The following is a 22159-nucleotide window of genomic DNA, read 5'->3' on the forward strand; positions in this document are numbered from 1 at the left end:
TGCTGGCTCACGGGCCAATCAAAGACCTCAGATGCAAAGTTGGGCTCAGCTGTGAGCAAGGCCTTCCGACGTTTACTAGCTGCTCTTGCAGCAAAATGGCATCCACTGATATTCCTGATGACATTTAACCCCTAATGGATCGAGGGTGGCTGTATTTTCAGTACCCTGGGACCAGCCTCCCGCGCTAAGCCGCCGAAAATTGCCTGTATTCACACACTCTCTACGCTTAACCTACATTGTACGAGTGAATAAGATAGATTTTGTCCTAACCATCAAGTCTTCCTCTTTCTAATGACGCCATCCAGAAGTCTCCACGTGCTGTGCCGTGGAGAAACAGCGAGTTGAATAGGAGAGACTTTTGGGGTGAGCGCGCCGGTTATAACTGCCTCTGGCCCTTCCCTGGCAAAGCGGCTATAACCGCCTCCGGTCCTTTGGGGTTAAACATGCATCACAAGCTGTTCTGGGCGACGAGCTCCTTGCAACAGAGGATGAAAAGGAAGCTGAGGCGTCACAGGTTTGAGAGGATCTGGGGGGCTCCAGGCAGCCCGAGTCGCTCCCTCAAACGCTAGCAGCTGCACCCCCATGAATGGCGCCTAATCTTGCCTCATCCCCGCGGACTCATCTCGGACTGAACAACATCAAAAGGCAGATAATGCCTACTGGTGCACTCAGGCTAGATTGAACGGGGGAAAAAAAAAAAAAAAAAAAAGTGTGGATTTGGAAAAATGGCAAGGGCCAGAACCAATTTGTATTTTCCCCATAGGTTTAGTTATTCCTATGACGTGGTTTCCTATGGTGCAGCCGTTGCTCAGAACCAATTAACTGCACCATACGCGACTCGACTGTACTATATTTGCTATGAAAAAAATATGTGCATTTTGGAAGGTACAACAATAACTACACTTCTACAACTTCATTTAATAGAAGACCCACTCAACAGGAACTACATGATTCCAGGCTGGAGGCTGCAGAATGCTTAGCCTCAGAGTTTACTATTATTTCCAATTTGGGCAAGAAGAACCTGGTGTCCTTCAATGCCTCAAAAACACAGTTTCTCCACCTATCCACTCAACACAATCTTCCAGATATCTATCCCCTATTCTTCGACAACACTCACCTATCACCTTCTTCAACACTAAACATCCTCGGTCTATCCTTAACTCAGAATCTCAACTAGAAACTTCATATCTCTTCTCTTACTAAATCAGCTTCCTCGAGGCTGGGTGTTCTGTACCGTCTCCGCCAGTTCTTCTCCCCCGTACAGATGCTTTCCATTTATAGGGGCCTTGTCCGCCCTCGTATGGAGTATGCATCTCACGTGTGGGGGGGCTCCACTCACACAGCTCTCCTAGACAGAGTGGAGTCTGAGGCTCTTTGTCTCATCAGCTCTCCTCTTACTGATAGTCTTCTACCTCTTAAATTCCGCCGCCATGTTGCCTCTCTATCTTCTATCGATATTTTCATGCTGACTGCTCTTCTGAACTTGCTAACTGCATGCCCCCCCCCCCTGCGGCCCCGCTGCACATGACTTTCTACTCATGCTCATCCCTATACTGTCCAAACCCCTTATGCAAGAGTTAACCATCATCTCCATTCTTTCATCCCCTTCACGGTAAACTCTGGAACAGCCTTCCTTCGTCTGTATTTCCTCGTGCCTATGACTTGACCTCTTTCAAGAAGTGTATCAAGACACCTCTCCACCCGAAATTGACCTCTCTTTTGGCTACTCTTTACTTTAATAGTAGCGGCGAGTAGGGGGCTTTTTTTTTTTTTTTTTTTTTATTTATTTTTTTTTTTTTTTACTTTTTTTTTTACCCTTGAGCCGAGTCCTCTGATAAAAAAATAAAAAAAATGTTCCTCCTGCATAGATATTGAGACAAACTTCCTCAGTAAACATTTATTATGATTAAACCAACCAAAGATATTAATGGGAAATGCTCAGAAAATCAAAATCGATTTGTGTCATACATTTAAAAGAAACAAAAACCATCAGAAAAAGCCTTCCTTTTTATTCATTTGGAAACAATGGAAAGCTCCAAGAAGAATGGGGTGTACGTTTGTAAAGTTGTAGTAATATGGAGAGAACAAAGGTAGGATTTGTTTCAGAGTGGAGAAAACAAAACACTTGAATTGTAATCATTAACATTTACTGCATGAAAAATTTTAATCAAGAAGATCGTTGTCAGGTTCTACTTCTTCATCTTTTGTCCATGTGTTCCTTGTAGCTCCTCTTCTTCACTGATAATTCCACAATAAAGATAAGAAAATCCCTTAAGCAGCAGTGAAAACAGCAGTGTTAAAACCCAGTCAGTGTGTTAAAGAGCAAAACACTCAGGGACAGGGAAGTGAGACGCAGGGCGGCGGGAACGCACAGACCAGAGTTGCCATTGTTTGCATTTCCTATTTTTTGTACATTTTCCTTAACTTAATTTACCTTCATGCAATCACATGCTGAAATATTACATCAAGCATTATTAATGCTATAAATAAGACAGTGCAAGACTGCAAGGCTGTGATAAAAAAGAAATGCTGTTATTATCTGGAAACACTCAAGAGAGCAAGTGGCTAGGTGCACTGAAACACCAAGGTGAGGCGGACGACGATATCATGTTACGTGATGGGAGTTTCGATCCTAATGCAATTTGCATTCTGTACCTCGTGGTTGCTCTCCAGATAGAAGTGGGTTTGGACTACACAGTGCTACACTTAACTTGATTTCCCCACTGGTGGTGTTTGGTACACTATGTTATTAAGGGCCTCATATATTCTGGGACAGTTTTATGTAAACATGGAAGTATGGAAGGTGAGGTGAGGAAAAGAGCAATGAAGGGCAGACAGGTAGTAGGTGTGTTGGAGAGAATTATGAAAGGAAGAAGTGTGAGCATGGAGGTAAAGAGGGGAATAAGGAACAGTATTATCCTGCCAACTCTGTCAAATGCATCAGAGACGTGAACATGGACTGCAGCAATCAAGAATACATTCAGTGGCAATGAGTTATATAAGAGGTGCATGTGGTGTTTCAAGATGGGATGGAAAAGTAACGAAAGTGTATGAGAGGTTTGCTATGGGTGTGGCAGTGAAAGGAGTGGATTGTGGAGTGGTGGAATGAGTGAAATGTGGCTCTGAGATGGTTTGGACCCTCGATGAGAATGAAGGAGAATTAATTTGTGAAGAGAGTGTATGAGGGAAGGATTGAGGGAGGGGATGCTAGGGGAAGACCCCCTGTGAAGTGGATCAATAGGGTAAGCGAGTATTGGAGCGAGAGAATTGGAAGTAGCAGGATTGAGTTTGCTGAGATGGAGTGCCAGAACAGGGAGAAATGCAGACACTTCTGCTGCGTCCACTCCCTGGAGGGAAGTTCCCGTGAGGGAGCAGGGCATCGGACATATAGATAGATAGATAGATAGAATTCTTTAGGTGCTTGCTGCGGGTTCCATGGTTGCTCATTGATGACTAATGACCTTATCTCAAATTTATGAGGGTTAGATAGACTGCCATACAACAAGACAAGTGACAGAACCTGCAAAATTTGAGGCAATCATTCAAAATTAGTGGTGCGCAAGAGTCTGATGCAATCAATGATGGCCACGTCAACAAGCCCACAACACAAAGCAGAAATACTCAACACATAGTTCCAATCAGTGTACATACAAGAACACAACCTAACACCAAACATGCCACACAGCCCCTTCCCCCCGATAGCCCCCCTTGACATTACGACTAACGGAATACCGAAATTACTGAAAGGACGACACAACTAAATCCACTGGCCCTGACAACATTCCTGCATTCATCCTTAAATCCTTTGCCCCCATCCTTACCCCCATCCTTTCCCCCATCCTTTTGGCCATATTCACCCAATCACTATCATCCACCTCATTACCCTCTGACTGGCTTTTGGCAAACAGTAACCCATTGTTTAAGACAGGTGACCGGACTGACCCAGCCAATTATCACCCCATCTCACTAACATTGATTCCATGTAAAATTTTTGAACACATAATACACAAACACATAATGAATCACCTTTACACAAACAGCATCCTTACTGACTCACAACACAACTTTCAACCTAAACGCTCATGTCAATCGCAACTCATTACTACATTTCACGACATTACAAGGCTACTTGACCGACATGACATTAAACAAGTTGACATTATTGTTTTAGATTTTGCCAAAGCCTTTGACAAAGTCCCGCACAAAAGACTGACATTAAAATTGAAATACTGCAGTATTTCAGGACATATTCTTCACTGGATCACTGCATTTCTTACTAACAGGACTCAACATGTTCTTGATGGATCTTCATCTGACACTGTCCATGTTTCTTCAGGTGTCCCACAAGGCACCGTTCTAGGCCCCCTTCTTTTCCTCCTGCACATTAACGATCTTCCACTCTCAACGCCTAACTCTTCCACTACTGTAGACTATTTGCTGATGATAGTTAGCTGTTTAGACCGGTGGGAGTGCACCTGGCAGATGCATTTCTGACCAGATAAGTGTAAACTATTAACCCTTCCCATCCGTGATGCAGACGTCCGCGTCACAGTATGGAAAGGGTCAAGAGGAAATGGAAGAGGATTAATCCTCTTCTAAACTTCTCAATCCTCCACTAAATTCCTCTTAACCCGTGGGCTTCTGCTATGGGAAAGTCGAGAAGTGGCCGAGAAACGGCAATATTACACTGCATTTTGAGACTAAGAAAAAAGCATGGAACGTATATCAGTGTACTCCTCTCATAACCATAAAGCCGTTAAAAATATTTACTTATACTCAAACTCCATTCTTTTTGGGTGGTGTTTGTTACAAAATAAACAGTCTCATGACACATGGCATCTAGCCGAGAGTCGCTTGTTGTCGACTTTAGAGAATTTGACAAGTGATTACTGTATGGATAGCTAATTCAGCCTGCCATGACCTTACAGCACCACCTATGACAAATAAGCCTACCTCAAGATCAGTCACCCACCACAATGACCTAGGGAATGCATGGTGGGTTGCTCTATGCCGCCACCGCCTACAATTAGCTCGAATTAGGCGTTTTGAGCCGAGCCCCATACGGGGCCCGCCGTTTCAGTGGACCAACTCGCAGGAGCCCAAAAATGGGTCCGCCGACACTGCTGGGTTAATCCTCTTCCATTTCCTCTTAACCCTTACATTACGGCGATCGTTTATATAAGTGTGCTGCCACGCGCCCCACCCGTACGGGGATCGTATATACAATCATCACGCTCTATGCTCCCTACGTTTCAAATATACCGCCAGTTCTTGACTCAGAAGAATGGTGGAAGCATCTGGCATCAGTACACACACTCATTTGTCTCCAGTGCTCGGCCTACCGAGGGCCACAGATCATTTCCCACTTTTTTTTGGAATACATCTGGCATGTCACGTGACGCATCAAGCAGTTCCTCCGCTCTGGGCGGGAAAGCGCGGGCGAATCAAGGTGACAGTGACTCTTATGACTTCTATGTTTGTGACATTGACAGTGATACTAGTGATAGTGACCGGCTATCTGATTTTGGAGACATTAGTCAACGAAGCAGTGATAGTGATACACCGCCAGCCTCGCAGCCTCTCCCTCCCCCTGCCCCGAATTCTTCAAGACGGTGGTGTGGCCGTATTTCCTCATGATCTAGGATTACTGCATCAAGAGGGCGCTCCTTTCACTGGATTGACAAGGAATGCCTATTTCTCACAGTTATATGTGTGTGTGTGTGTGTGTGTATGTATATAATGTGTTAGTGCAGATATACATATATTGTATGTCATAAAATGGAAAATTTTGACTCAGTCATGGAGAGAGAGAGAGAGAGAGAGAGAGAGAGAGAGAGAGGACATAAACAAGGGCGTCTTATCGCTTTTGCGAGAGAGAGAGAGAGAGAGAGAGAGAGAGTGGACATAAACAAGGGTGTCTTATCGCTTTTGCGAGAGAGAGAGAGAGAGAGAGAGAGAGAGAGAGAGAACGGGCGCATCACTAACATTTTTTGTCTTTTTTTGTGCTTTAGCATCTTTACTTTTTATTTATCTTTATTCATCTTTTTTTTTGGGGGGAGGGGGCAGAGTACACTTGGGCGGGGGCATACGGGTGTTTTTCTTTATTTTTGTTTTTTTGGTGGGTGGGCACTTGTTCGGAGGCACCCGGTGAGGCAGCATGTCCAATATCAGTTTCAATTTGCCGCCTTTGATTACGTAGCGACCAGCAACCCGGTGCCTTCGGACCATCTCATTAGCTTGCTTGATGAGCTGCCTCAGCTCCTGTACTTCACCCATGGCTGAGAAACAAATAAAAAAAAAAGAAAGCCAACTTCGATAAAATTTGTTTAGTATTACATGTTTTGTGGAGCAGGAGAGCTGAGAAACATCTTACCGGCAGAGAAGCAATCCTGGGACTGCCTTGTCAAGCTGTCATAACACTGCTATGAGTAATGAACACGTATTCTAATTGTAACTTGTTGATCTCTCTCTCTCTCTCTCTCTCTCTCTCTCTCTCTCTCTCTCTCTCTCTCTCTCTCTCTCTCTCTCTCTCTCTCTCTCATAATAATCTTATACTTGCATTAGGTACAAGAAAATAACACACACACACACACACACACACACACACACACACACACACACACACACACAAATAAACAAACAAACGATTATGTTAGGCTTCAGTCCTCGTGTCCTGTCGCATGTGTCTGGTCAGGAGAGAGAGAGAGAGAGTGTGGGGTGCTTCCCCGCGACGCGTCACGACCACGAGAAAATGCGCAGTATTTTTGGCTGTCATAACTTTTTTATTATTATTAGGAGAGAAGTTTTATTACACCACCATATATACTAGATGATTATAAATTTGTTACAACGAAGAAAGACACCATTTACACCTCTTTTAAATGTCTAAATTTTCCCCATGCACAGCATCCAGAGAAATATTTCACCACCCGTACTCTAAGGGTTAAGAGGTTTAGAAAAGGATTAAGAGGAAATGGAAGAGGATTAAGAGATTTAGAAGAGGCATAGCTGGGCGTCATCGCGATAAGTTATCACGATACTTTATCGCTGATAACAAAATCAGGTTATCAGCCATCCACTACTTATTTAAATATATATCAGTATCTTCATTACTTTTGAAACCAAACTAGCGATAATCTCTACTTTTTTCCGCCTCAGAAAAAAAAATGTTGTCTCCCAACTGCGCATGCGTGGCCTGGTGTTGTATGAAAAAACTTCAGGGTATGAAATATCTTTGGTGAAGAGATTTCATACTTAGATCATCAACATTAAAACACTAGGTTATTTTTTTTATGTTACTCAAAAATCAATATATCAAAGAGAAAAATCATTTAACTTTGCCCCAAAAATGATTATTCACTGCCTCAAATTTGATATTCCATATCAATATTGTGGTGTCCCATCGTCAAAAGCTGGTGCTTTTGTTTACAAACATAGGTCTCTCATGAACTGCGCATGTTCAGACCAGTAAGCATAGACCTGTACAGTCTCACAAAGCTTTTTAATACATTACGAGTTGCTGGAAGGCTGTATCAGACATACAGTACCACCATCCTCGCTGTTTCTAGAACAACACTCTTTAATGTAAATACAACTCGTACAGAGTGTAGTTCTAGAAACAGCGACGATGGTGGTAGTGGTACTGTAAGTCTGATTCAGCCTTCCAGCAACTCTTAATTACAGTTAAAAAGCTTTGTGAGACTGTACAGGTCTACACTTGCTGGTCTGAGCATGCGCAGTTCACGAGAGACCAGTGTTTGTAAACAAAAGTGACAGTTTTTGAAGGTGGGGACGCCAAATAACACGACACTGGTTCAGGCGTTTCTAGTATTGCCATCCATATATACGTGTCAACGTGTGGATTTCAGGTTTTGTAAGTTTTCTAAAATACAGATAATGAAAATTTGAATTCATCCATGTTTTTCTATCTGAAATATCATTATAGTATCGTTTTCGCCTATCGGACTTATCGCTAGCTAGTATCGGAATTGTGGATTTATATCGGTTATCGGTTATCGCCTATATTTGTGTCTCCAGTTAACGAATATCGGTTATCACCAATAAGGTTTTTCATTATCAGTTATTGGTTATCGGGAATAAGGTTTTCTGTTATTGTGCCCAGCTATGAGAAGAGGACTAACCCTTTCCATACGGTGACGCTGTCGGACGCCCGTCGGACACTGACATTGGCATGGCCGGAGTGAATGGTTTAAGATTCACCAGAGCTCACAACCCCATTCATCACATTTACGCTCTCCATAATTCAGACCTTGATCAGTGCACACTCACAAGTATCTTGGTGTCCATCTCTCAACTAACTTGAAATTCAACACTCACATAGACCACATCAATGCCACAGCCAACAGAACAATGGGGTTCCTGAGGAGGAATCTACTTAACTGCACACCTAACATTAAACACATAGCTTATGACACACTTGTGAGATCAACACTTGAATACTGCTCCACGGTGTGGGATACTTACATACACAGAAACACTGATAGGTTAGAACAAATCAACACCAAGGCAGCTAGGTTTATTAGAAACAATTACACTCGAACGCCTGACATCACATACGCAGACAAGCACACAGACTTACACTTATGTACAAGATCACAAACACTTACACTTATGTACAAGTTCACAAACACTCACATTTACATTGACCCACATACTTAGACAATGGAGTCAACGTACTCGTAACACATCCATCCATCAATATCAAACGTATCACACTAACACTGACACATACAAGCACTCATACTTTCCACGCACCAACAGATTTTAGACTGCAGTACATTAGACTCATTCAGAAAACAAATACACAATCACTTGTCACCACAACACACCAACCTTAACAATTACACTTGATTCACTTCCCTCCCCTGCACACTTGGCTCCCCCGTCCCCCCAACAGCCAACACAAATATGCGTGTTATGCACCTGATAGGTGCCCTGCGCATTACTATCCAGATCCAGATCCAGATATGAATGGACTACAGAAGATTTCATTAACCTTTTAACGCCTGAATTATTTTCTCACTGATAAAAAAAATATCTGATACTTTCTTCATGTTCATTTTGCTGCACAGTTGACATGTATATAATTTTTTTTTTATAAATATTTCAATATTCATGGATTTTTTCAAACGTGACAAAAACGTCACACGCGTCCTTCGTGCATTTTTTTAAGTTCAGTTTGTTCTTTTTGGAGACATACATTTTGTGTCTTTTAAAAGTACAATATATATATATATATATATATATATATATATATATATATATATATATATATATATATATATATATATATATATATATATATATATATATATATATATATATATACAGTGGAGACTCAATACTCGAACTTGTTCCAAATGGCTGTTCGAGTATCAAAAAGTTCGACTACCAATACCTATAAATCAGGTAATTCGTTCTAACCTTAGCAAAACCTTAGGTTTACAAAAAATTTCAATGTAAATTTTTTTATAATTTTGATTTATACTTACCGTAAGTGAAGGCAGGTGATGGATAACGTAGAAGAGGAGGGGAGAAGGGTGAGGAGGATGAGTGAGGTTATTCGTCGGAGGACGAGTCACCGTCTGGTAACTCGTCTCCTGGTGTGATTCCTGTGAACCCACTAGTGGAGGGCTGTGGCTCACTAACACTTGCACTCTCACTAGATTCCTTTTTCAATAAGAATCTGTCTAATGTGATCTGCCTTTGCCTTTTTTTCAAAATGTCTCTGAAATGCTGCATCATATTTTCATCAAACTGGTTTATGTTTCTGTGTACGGCAGCAATATCAGGGTGGCACCTCTCCAAGAAGTTTCCCAACTCTGTCCACTGCCGCAAATACTTCTTGATCTCTGCAGTGGAGACACTTTCCTTGCTGTTCCCCTCCTCCTCCCCTGAAGACAGCTCCTCAGTTACCTCCTGCAGCTGTTCCTGGTGAAGTTGACGCAGCTCGTCAGTGGTGAGGTCTTCAGAGTGTGCTTGCACCAGCTCCTCCACATCATCACTGTCCACCTCAATGCCTATGGCCCTCCCCAGAGACACAATGTCCTCCACCACAGCAGACTCCTGGACTGAAGGCTCGAATCCCTCAAAATCCTTGGCTGTCACACAGGTCGGCCACAGATTTTTCCAGGCAGACTGCAAGGACCTCACAGAAACTTGACCCCAGGCTTTATCTATAAGCTTCAGGCAGTGGAGGATATTGAAGTGATTCTTCCAAAACTCCCTCAGAGTGAGCTCTGTTTCAGAAGTCACCTCAAAGCACCTCTCAAAAAGTGCTTTTGTGTACAGCTACTTAAAACTGGCGATGACATTCTGGTCCATGGGTTGGATCAGTGGCGTGGTGTTGGGGGGGAGGAACATCACTTCGATGAATTTATACCCCTTACCCAATTCTTCTTCCACGCCTGGAGGGTGTGCGGGGGCATTGTCCATCAACAGGAGGGCCTTGAGTGGTAGATTCTTCTCTATTAGGTATGTCTTCACTGCAGGTGCAAACACCTCCACAAACCACTCCGTGAAGAACTGCCTGGTTGTCCAGGCTTTCTTGTTTGCCCTCCACATTACCCTGAGTTTGCTCTTTTGCACACTGTTCTTCTTGAATGGCCTGGGGTTTTCTGAATGGTACACCAGCAGTGGTTTGATTTTGCAGTCGCCACTAGCATTGGCGCACAGAAGCAGGGTTAGCCTGTCTTTCATGGGCTTGTGTCCTGGCAAACACTTCTCTTCCTTTGTTATATAGGTCCTGTTTGGTAGTTTTTTCCAAAACAGGCCTGTCTCATCACAATTAAAGACCTGTTGTGGGCTTAAGCACTCCTTATCCACAAATTTCTTAAATTCAGGCACAAACTTCTCAGCGGCAACTTTGTCAGCACTTGCAGCCTCGCCATGCCTCACAACAGAATGAATTTCAGTTCTCTACTTGAAATTCCCAAACCACCCCTTACTAGCTTTAAAACCTTTACTGGAGTCAAAGGTAGTATCACAAACAAGATCACCATGGAGCCGCCTAGCCTTCACACAAATTATGCCCTCTGACATAGAATCACCAGATATCTGCCTTTCGTTTATCCACACCATCAACAATTTTTCCATTTCTTCCACTGCCGCAGGTCGCTTAAGTTGCTTTTTCACACCCATTGCCACATCAGCTCCCTTAATGGCCTCCTTGTTCTTCAGTATGATGGCTACTGTAGATTTTGCCATACAATACTCAGCTGCAAGATTGGTGATTCTTGCTCCTTTCTCATATTTATCAATAATCTCCTTTTTCTGTTCAATGGTCATCACTACATTCTTCCTTTTAGGCATATTTTCACCACTAATAAGCCTCTTTGGTGCCATTGTAAGTTTCTAAATGAAAAACCACAGACAGAAAGCAGGAGAATGTTGTTGTTCTCACGACCGCGGCGGGACAACTGGCGGCGGCGGGAAGGAAGAGGCCAGGAGCCTTTGTTTACAACCACGTGTGAGGACGTTCGAGTACCAGATATTTTTTCGAGTACCAAGTCGAACTTTTGCGTTCGAGTATTGAAAAGTTCGACTTCCAAGACGTTCGAGTATTGAGTCTTCACTGTATATATTTATCAAACTCTCTCTCTCTCTCTCTCTCTCTCTCTCTCTCTCTCTCTCTCTCTCTCTCTCTCTCTCTCTCTCTCTCTCTTATTTTTTTTTTATTTAAACACATGTTCAGTACATTAGTACATGGCAATATTAAATTCCTAAGCTAAAGTTCCCCCGACCAGTGGGGAGCTATTCAAAAGCTTCTGCCAAGATTACAATTATATACATGTTTACAATTATTTACAAGTGTTTGCATTTACACTTTTACGGTGGGTGTAGGAGTAGCCACCTGTGGGACGCAACCTTCATCTGCTGAGTGGACAGTTGTGTCACGTCCACATCAGCAGTGAGGTTGTTCCACCACACCACCATTGGTGGGTGCTGGAGCAGGCCATTGGCACTTCCAGGAGGGAGGCGTTGCTCATCATCGTTCTCGTGCTGCGCTCAGACCTCCTCCAGGTAGCCCTCAGGTCTGTCAGGTGGGGCACTTGGCCCACTTGTGCCTTGTGTAGCACTGTCAGGACAGCGACTCGGCGACGGTGCTCTAGGCTGTCCAGCTGGTTCGTGGCTGCTCCTGCCCGTCGCTCGTGTGGTTTTTATTGTTGTTGTTGTTGTCGATGTTGTTGTTGTTGCTGTCTCTCCCACTGGCTCGGTCGGTGGTGCTGGGTGCCGTTGATGAGGCGTTCTACCCTCCTCTGCACCTTGTCCAGCAGGTTGAGGTGGCAGCAGGCACTGGCCATCCAGGTGAGCAGTGCATACTCCATCACTGGACAGACTTGTGCCTTATAGAGGGTGTTCAGGCCTTCAGCGTTAAGGAGGTTCTTCATGCAGCACAGGAGGTTCACCTTCTGGGAGGCTTTATGCACCACCCTTTCAAGGTGACAGTTGAACCGCAATTTTTATATTTTTTAATTTTTTTTTTATAACTAAGGAATCAGCTCTAAGGCATAAAGAAAAATATTAAAAAAAAGTCGGCTACTTACTGCTCCTGAATAGAGATCAAAGGAATGGCCAAAAAGAGAGGTCAATTTCGGGAGGAGAGGTGTCCTGATACCCTCCTCTTGAAAGAGTTCAAGTCGTAGGCAGGAGGAAATACAGATGAAGGAAGATTGTTCCAGAGTTTACCAGCGTGAGGGATGAAAGACTGAAGATGCTGGTTGACACTTGCATAAGGGGTTTGGACAGTATAGGGATGAGCATGAGTAGAAAGTCGTGTGCAGCGGGGCCGCGGAAGGGGAGGAGGCATGCAGTTAGCAAGTTCAGAAGAGCAGTCAGCATGAAAATATCGATAGAAGATAGAAAGAGAGGCAACATGGCGGCGGAATTTAAGAGGTAGAAGACTATCAGTATGAGGAGGAGAGCTGATGAGACGAAGAGCCTTAGACTCCACTCTGTCAAGGAGAGCTGTGTGAGTGGAGCCCCCCCACACATGAGATGCATACTCCATACGAGGGCAGACAAGGCACCTGTAAATGGATAGCAACTGTGCAGGGGAGAAGAACTGGCGGAGACAGTACAGAACGCCCAGCCTCGAGGAAGCTGATTTAGTAAGAAATGAGATATAAAGTTTCCAGTTGAGATTTTGAGTTAAGGATAGACCGAGGATGTTTAGTGTTGAGGAAGGTGATAGCTGAGTGTTGTCAAAGAATAGGGGATAGTTGTTTGGAAGATTGTGTCAAGTGGATAGGTGGAGAAACTGTGTTTTTGAGGCGTTGAAGGACACCAAGTTCCTCTTGCCCCAATCGGAAATAATAGTAAGGTCTGAGGCTAAGCATTCTGCAGCCTCCAGCCTTGAGTCGTTAAGTTCCTGAAGGGTGGGTCTTCTATTAAAAGAAGTTGAGTAATGCAGAGTGGAATCATCATGAGGAATGGACAGGACAGTTCGTTTTGGAAAGATCATCAATGAACAAGAGAAAAAGAGTGGGAGATAGGACAGAACCCTGTGGGACACCACTGTTAATAGATTTAGGGGAAGAACAGTGACCATCTACCACGGCAGAAATAGAACAGTCAGAAAGGAAACTGGAGATCAAGGCACAGAGAGAAGGATAGAAACCGTAGGAGGGTAATTTGGAAAGCAAAGATTTGTGCCAGACCCTATCAAAAGCTTTTGATATGCCCAGCGCAATAACAAAGGTTTCACCGAAATGGCTAAGAGAGGATGACCAAGAGTCAGTTAGGAAGGCAAGGAGATCACCAGTAGAACGCCCCTTGCGGAACCCATACTGGCGATCAGATAGAAGGTCAGAAGTGGAAAGGTGCTTTTGAATCTTCCGGTTAAGGATTGATTCAAAAGCTTTACATAGACAAGAAAGTAAAGCTATAGGATGGTAGTTTGAGGGATTGGAACGGTCACCCTTCTTAGGCACAGGCTGTATGAAGGCATACTTTCAGCAGGAAGGAAAGGTAGATGTTGACAGGCAGAGGCGAAAGAGTTTGACCAGGCAGGGTGACAGCACGGAGGTACAGTTTTTAAGGACAATAGGAGGCACTCCATCAGGTCCATAAGCTTTCTGAGGATTGAGGCCAGAGAGGGCATAGAAAACATCATTCTGAAGAATCTTTTTAACTGGCATAAAAGAGTCAGAGGGGGGATGAGTAGGAGGAATATGTCCAGAATCGGCCAGAGTGGAGTTTTTAGAAAAAGTTTGAGAGAAGAGTTCAGCCTTAGAGATAGATGAGACGGCAGAGTTGCCGTCAGGACTGAGGAGTGGAGGGAAAGATGAAGAAGTGAAGTAAAGTTGGAGGAGATGTTTTTGGCTAGATGCCAGAAGTCACGGGAAGAGTTAGAGAAAGCAAGGTTTTGGCATTTTCTATTGATGAAAGAGTTTTTGGTTAGTCAGAGAATAGATTTGGCACGATTCCGGGCAGAAATGTAAAGTTCATGGTTAGCATTAGTTCAAAGGCTCTGGTACCTTTTGTGAGCTGCCTCTCTATCATTGACAGCACGAGAACAAGCGTGATTAAACCAAAGCTTTTTAGCGTGAGGAGTAGAGAAAGTACATGGAATGTATGCCTCCATTCCAGAGACAATCACCTCTGTGATGCACTGAGCACACATAGAGGCGTCTCGCTCTTGGAAGCAATAATCATTCCACGGGAAATGGGAAAAGTACATCCTCAGGTCGTCCCACCGAGCTGAAGCAAAATGCAAGAAGCATCGCCTCTTCGGTGGGTCCAGAGGGTGTTCAGGAGCGATAGGACAGGATACAGAAATAAGGTTGTGATCAGAGGAGCCCAACGAAGAGAACAGTTTGACAGAATAAGCAGAAGGGTTAGAAGTAAGGAAGAGGTCTAGAATGTTGGGCCTGTCTCCAAGACAGTCAGGGATACGTGTAGGGTGCTGGACCAACTGATCTAGATCATTGAGAATAGCAAAGTTGTAGGCTTGTTCACCAGACTGGTCAGTGAAAGAGGATGAAAGCCAAAGCTGGTGGTGAACATTGAAATCTCCTAGGATGGAGATTTCAGCGAAGGGAGAGTGGGTCAAGATGTGCTCCACTTTAGAGTTCAAGTAGTCAAAAATTTTTACATAGTTAGTAGAGTTAGGTGAGAGATAAACAGCACAGATGTATTTAGTAATAGAACCAGTACCTGCCCACCCCTATTGCTGAGTAGCGTGGCAGCGTGGGTACTGTATTGTTGTTCAAGTGGTGCGCGGGAAGAACCGAGCTCAGCTGTGTGGCCGCGGCGCCGTGTGAGTCCAGTTGCGTGAGACATCTGGTGGCCACTCCATAAAATATCGCGTATAAGTGAAAAAACGTGTAAATTAAACATTTACTTGGATTTTGGACCCTGCGTTATTTCAAAAACACGTAAACCAAACTCGTGTAAATTGAGAGTTACCCGTATATGTTCCACAGAATAGGTCCAAGGACAGACCCCTGTGGAACGGAGGCCTCCACCAGGAAACTGGTCGAGGTGCTTCCGTTGACTGCTACGTGGAGGCTCCTGCCTAACAGGTAGTTTGAGAGTAGGCGCAGCAGGTCCCCCGTGATGTCTAGTTGCTGCAGCTTTGCTGTCAGTCCGCGGTGCCAAACGGAGTCGAACGCGCCAGCTATTTCCAGGGCAATCACGAAAGAGGGGTGGCCATCACCAAGGGCGTCATGCCAGGACTTTGAGAGGAGGAGGAGGTCGGAGGTAGAGTGGCCCTTCCGAAAACCAAACTGCTTCGGTGACTGCAGGTGGTTTTCCTCGAGGAAGGATGTCAATTGCTCCCTCTCTCTCTCTCTCTCTCTCTCTCTCTCTCTCTCTCTCTCTCTCTCTTATATATATATATATATATATATATATATATATATATATATATATATATATATATATATATATATATATATATATATATATATATATATATATATTTAATAGTACATGTGTGTGTGTGTGTGTGTGTGTGTGTGTGTGTTATATTTATTCATAATCAAGTTGTTTACATACGTTCCATAATCAGGTGCATCCCCATAAAAATCATCATCTGACTGCCTGAGATCCTTGCCATCATCCTAACTCATGGCATTGTGCTCCAGAGTGTGCTGTATGCCATGGAATCGAATGAAATCCAATTTTGCATAACATGTATTTTTACTTGCGAAGGCCGAAGTCAACTAAAAAGTTATGTTTGAATAGCTAACCTAAATGCAACTTTAGAAATGTGAATGATTTACTGCTTTTATACCTTTATTTTCACCAAAGATTTGGCAACTGTGACAAATTATTTGATGCAAAATACTTTCCAATGAGTGAGAGAATTGGAAGAAATAATCTGCACACATCTGCACGCATCGACACGTCACCCCTCTCTGATAAAGAGAGTAACTTGAGATGCCAAATGCCACTTATAAACTGCGTTGCCAGTGACAGGAGCACACAGCAGAGCGTGATAATCCCGTAGCACCCGGCAGTGAGTTGATAAGGTCTACAGTCTTAACATGCCACCCATTTACTTCAAACGTAATAAAATCTTTACAGTCATCGCTTTAAGGTTAAATCAACAATGGCTATCATTCAAGGGTTAACAATGTTTCTACTACCCAGCCTCAACATGCAGCTTTGTCATTGATGAATGGTTGGTGCCTTGACCTTGTTTTGTTTCAATCAATCCATCAATGGGGGCATATGGTGGGGAGCGCATCGCCTTGCCCACCCTATGACCCCGGGGGTTCCTCCTGGCGAGTCTCCATGCAGGCCCCCTTCCCAACCCGAGTACCTCCCGGCAGGATCTATTGACTTGCTCAAGCCACGAACTCCGTGGGTATCCCCTTGGCCTCTTCCATTCAGGAGGAGGAGTTGTCATTGACGGACTATGCAGGTAATATATGTAAAATCAGTTTCACGGAGTAGTCGCCGGTTTGACACAAAGTCATTCCAGTGATATCCCATGATTCTGCGTAGACATTTATTACCAAAGGCATCAATCCACCTCTCCAAGTCCCCATTTAGTGTCCGTGTCCCACAACCATAAAGTAAGACAGGGAGTACAAGGGACTTGAAGATCCAGATCTTTGTCCTTCTGCACAGGTATCGACAATGCCATATACTTGTGTTGAGCGAGTCCATAATATTGTGGACCAGGCCAATCCGCCGTAAGACTTCCTGGTGAGACTGACCGTTGTTATGAACTATGCTACCAAGATACGTAAAACTTTCTGAGATCTCAATGTCCTCGCCAAACGCATGAACAGACAGTACTGTTTCATCCAGCAAGCCTCCAAACACCTGTACCTTGGTCTTGGCCCAGGAGACCTGAAGTCCCAAGGGCTTTGCCTCCTCGTGCAGTGCCTCGAGAGCCATCACCAAAACCTCCAGCGACTCCGCCAGGATTACTGCATCATCGGCAAAAACAAGGTCAGTGACCCTGGTATTGCCAGTGGATGCTCCACAATAACTCTGGTCCACAGTTCTGCCCAGTACCCAGTCCATACAAATGTTGAAAAGCGATGGGGCAAAGACACAGCCCTGCCTCACTCCCACATTCACAGGAAAGAAGCTGTATAATCCCTCCCCCACACTTCACAGCACTCTCTGTCCCAGAATACAGGCCAGTCAGCAAACCAATAGTCCTTGCAGGAATCCCACGGAGTCGCAGAAGATCCCAGAGTGCCCGCGATGAACTGAGTCAAACGCCTTTTTGAGATCGACATAGGCTGCAAGCATCCCCTGTCAAAACTCACGTCGGTGCTCCACCTGTACGCGAAGCACTAGGATACAGTCAGTTGTTGACTTACCAGGCGTGAACCCTGATTGTTCAGGTCCCTGCAGCTTCAGCAGCTGGCTGCGAATTTGCATCAGCAATAGGTGGGCAAGCACCTTGCCTGGCACACTGAGCAGTGTAATACCACTGTAGTTGTTGCAGTCCTGTCGGTCCCTTTTCCCTTTCCAGATAGGGACGACTAACCCCCTCTTCCAGTGAGGAGGAATGGTACCAGATGGCCATACAGCAGTCTGGTCTGGTCTGCTGAGGAGAGTTGTTGTATGAGTCTGGCTTTTCTTTTCCTTCTTTATGCTCTCATATTGCACTTCTGTTTCTAAGCCTTATAGACAAATATATATGGGTGGAAAGTGCACTGATGAGAAAACCATTCAGGGTATCATAGATCTACATGCAGCAGGTCTTAGTAGGAAAGAAATTTGCATTCAAAAGAATTTGAACCTGTGCACTGTCCAGGAGCTGATACAAAAACTCAGAGCTGGCAGAAGCAAAGCCTTACCCTCCCACAAAAGCCATCAGGGAGGCCCTGTAAGATATCTGAGAGGACCAGGAAACTTCTCAGAAGGCAGCTGGAGGTTGATCCCAGCCTTACAGGACATCAGCTTAACCCCTCCCCCGCTGCGATTCGCACAGATTTTGCCTTCACTGGTAGCCTGGTTACATATACTTCCAGGTCTTTCTCTGCCTCTGTGGTGAATAGTGGAGTGTTTCCCATGTGGTATTGGTATGCTGGATTTCCCCTCCCAAGGTGCATGACTTTACATTTTTCTTCATTGAATTGTAGCAGCCACTTTTTGTTCCACTCCTGCAGCTTGGTGATGTTTTCTTGTAGGAAATCCGCATCCAATGGGTTAAGGAAGGGTATCATAATTTACTTGCTGGCATCTCACTCCATACAGTCCATAATACTCAGTGACGTGACCTTGGATACCACAGTTACTACGTCAAGAAAAAGGCACTTTTAAATAACTCACAGACAAAGAATAGGATCCAATTTGCATTGAAATATAGAGATTGGGCCTTAGATCAGTGGCGCACAGTATTGTGGTCTGATGAAAGTGTTTTTATGTGTGAGTGGTACAACGTCTAACAAAGTATACAGGCACCCAGGGTCTGATCCCAATGACCCCCGCTACACACACAAATCCACAAAACACCCTCAGGGTTTAATGGTTTGGGGATGTTTTACTTTCAATGGCCTTGGTGATCTTGTAATATTCCCTAGGAATACTATTATCACTAAAGAATGTATTTAGAACTGTTAACCCCTTCAGCACCGCTCCCGTTTACCCGACCCGGGCCTGTATACCGCTCGCCGGGTCAGGCCGGGTATCACTGAAAGGGTCAGACATGAGGTGCCAGCCTTGATCCTCCACTGGCTCCACAGTGTCTGAAAACTCATCACTGTCATCTACTAAGTCACTATCACCACTTTCTGAGGTATCATCACTATATTCTTCAGTAGAAGCACCTGGCAGATATTCAAAGCCAGACTCGGGACTACTGCTGACTGACATAATGGTGATAACGGTGTTATGCCTGAATTTTTTCTCTTTTCTACACTCCCACACGACCACCGCGTGTAACAAAACGCACGAGAAATTAATCCAGACAAGGAAAGGTTCGCTGGCGTCGGGGATCGAACCCGCAACCAGCGCAACGGGAGAGCCACTCCTTTACCAGTCGGCCAAAGAGGTACCCCGCTGGCTAAGTGGGTTATGGGAGGCTCGCCCATCACGCAAGTTGTGTCACTACACGGCTCCCCATTCCTATTTAGATTAATTTCTGTGTGTTGAGCTCCCGTTTTCTATGAACTTCGGAGAGCATGGGCCATCACTCTACCTGTTACCCCCTCGGGGTGACACAACAGAACCACAGGAGAGGATGCCCTTCGCTGCTGCCACCAGTGAAATACCAGAAATTTTCTCATTACTACACTCACACACGACCTCTGCGTGTAACGAAACACACGAGAAATTAATCCAGACAAGGAAAAGTTTTGCCGGCGTCGGGGATCGAACCCGCGACCAGCGTAATGGGAGAGCCACTCCTTTACCAGTCGGCCAAAGAAGTACCCCCCTGGCTAAGTGGGTTATGGGAGGCTCGCCAGGGAAGAGACAGAAACCCAGAGAGTAAGAGGCAGAGAGCAAGGCCGACGAGTGGTTATGACGGCAAGGCTGGTTAAGGCGTTGTTGAAGAGGCTGCTTCTGCCATCCTTTGTTTCGCCTCGCCTTGCTGTGCTGTGCCTTGCCTCGCCCTTTGCCGTGCTTGTGGTGGTGTTCACAGGGCTGTGATGGACGGTCACGCCAACCTCTCAACGTGCGTCCTCAACATGCGTCCTCACCGCTCGTCGGCCTCGCTCTCTGCCTCTTACTCTCTGGGTTTCTGTCTCCTCCCTGGCCGCCCTCCTTGCTTCCTGCTGCTCGTCTCCTCACTACTCCGTGCTTCTCCCTGCCCTGCCTTCTCGCCTGGTCTTCTTGCTAAGCTCCTCCCCCTTCTTCACGTGACTTGTTCTTATTTGCGCACTCCTTCCCCGGGGTACTCCCTGACTTCTGCATTACAACTAGATAATCTATCGCTAGCTAACTAATAATCATTCTAGGGTTCGAGACTGGAGATGAGGGATTTCAGACACGTCTTTCATCCATTCACACCCTCATTCACGCCAATAATCTCTACTTATCACACACTCGTTCACCCGTCCACACATCCGCTCACTTGCTCGTTTGTTGTAATATATAGTCATTCACTCACTTGCATTCCATACTCATTCACTCATTACACATTTGGACCGTTACAACGGCTGTTGCAATGATTGTAGCAAATCCAAGATGGCCAGGCTAGGGACACAAAGTGATATAATCCTTCTCTTATGGAAGCAAGACAAGCACTGAGTCCCAAATGGCAACCCTGAGCCAGCCAGCCTTGAGATACCGTGACGTCTCATGACGTGGCAGTCACTGATTTGTTTGAGTGACTGTGGGCGGAGCTTCAGGGTATCTTCAGTACATAGTACCACCCCCAAAACACAGTGTAATAAACTATACCGCCTGTATTTACCCACCCTCTGAAACAATAGAAAATTTCACGTACACCTGGACGTGACGGTATATCATAGTGCATCCCCTATCACGTACATGTGTACATGATGGTGCTGAAAGGGTTAATGGATCATCTTGGATCAACTTTTGAAATGACTCAAGCCAAAATTTTCCAGCAGGATGGAGCACCAGCTCATACTGCTAAAATCGTAAAAGAATGGCCAGCTAACTGTGAAACTGACTCAACAAAAGACTGGCCTATAGTGAAACCAAATTGTCGAGTCCGTTTGGGCGCAGGCTCCTGCGGGACCATTTCTCCCCTCTGCTCTGCCACACAGTCCCAACACCTATCTCTTCCTCTCATGTGTAAGGTAAAGGTAACATTGGTAAAGGTAATATTGCTTCCAGGAGCGAGACCCCTCTGTGTGTGCTCAGCGCATCACAGAGGTGATTGTCTCTGGAATGGAGGCATACATTCCACATACTTTTTCTACTCCTCATGCTAAAAAGCCTTGGTTTAATCACGCTTGTTCTCGTGCTGTCGATGATAGAGAGGCACCTCACAAAAGGTACCAGAGCCTTTGAACTAATGCTAACCATGAACTTTATATTTCTGCCCGGAATTATGCCAAATCTATTCTCCTACTAACCTAAAACTCTTTCAATAATAGAAAATGCCAAAACCTTGCTTTCTGTGACTATTCCCATGACTTCTGGCATCTAGCCAAAAACATCTCCTCCAACTTCACTTCACTTCTTCATCTTTCCCTCCACTCCTCAGTCCTGACGCCAACACTGCCGTCTCATCTATCTCTAAGGCTGAACTCTTCCCTCAAACTTTTTCTAAAAACTCCACTCTGGACGATTCTGGGCATATTCCTTATCCTTATCCTTAACTCAAAATCTCAACTGGAAACTTCATATATCATCTCTTACTAAATCAGTTTCCTCGAGGCTGGGCGTTCTGTACCGTCTCTGCCAGTTCTTCTCCCCTGCACAGTTGCTATCCATTTACAGGGGCCTTGTCTGCCCTCGTATGGAGTATGCATCTCATGTGTGGGGGGGCTCCACTAACACAGCTCTCCTTGACAGAGTGGAGTCAAAGGCTCTTCGTCTCATCAGCTCTCCTCCTCGTACTGATAGTCTTCTACCTCTTAAATTCCGCCGCCATGATGCCCCTCTTTCTATCTTCTATGGATATTTTCATGCTGACTGCTCTTCTGAACTTGCTAACTGCATGCCTTCCCCCTTCCCGAGGCCCCGCTGCACGCAACTTTCTACTCATGCTCATCCCTATACTGTCCAAACCCCTTATGCAAGAGTCAAC

The 22159-nt window shown here is 44.8% G+C and overlaps 1 protein-coding gene across 1 annotated transcript; it reads right to left on the minus strand.

The window, feature by feature from the left end:
- Nucleotides 1-9579: 9579 nt before the first annotated feature.
- LOC127000124 (tigger transposable element-derived protein 1-like) lies at nt 9580-10584 on the minus strand. The gene is made up of 2 exons (XM_050863544.1): nt 10410-10584; nt 9580-10259 (listed from the first exon to the last, which is right to left on the minus strand). Exons 1-2 carry the CDS (start codon nt 10582-10584, stop codon nt 9580-9582), a joined length of 855 nt encoding a protein of 284 aa, XP_050719501.1.
- Between the last annotated feature and the right edge of the window lie 11575 nt (nt 10585-22159).

Source organism: Eriocheir sinensis, chromosome 17 (genome assembly GCF_024679095.1).
Source record: "Eriocheir sinensis breed Jianghai 21 chromosome 17, ASM2467909v1, whole genome shotgun sequence".
NCBI classification, from domain to species: Eukaryota; Metazoa; Arthropoda; class Malacostraca; order Decapoda; family Varunidae; genus Eriocheir; species Eriocheir sinensis.

What these genes read in the sequence shown, in the direction of transcription:
- LOC127000124 (XM_050863544.1), bottom strand. Translation starts at nt 10,584, where the DNA reads ATGTGGAGGGCAAACAAGAAAGCCTGGACAACCAGGCAGTTCTTCACG. An exon ending in AGGCGTGGAAGAAGAATTGG is followed by an intron (nt 10,260 to 10,409) that starts GTAAGGGGTATA and finishes CTTCTGAAACAG; the next exon opens with AGCTCACTCTGAGGGAGTTT.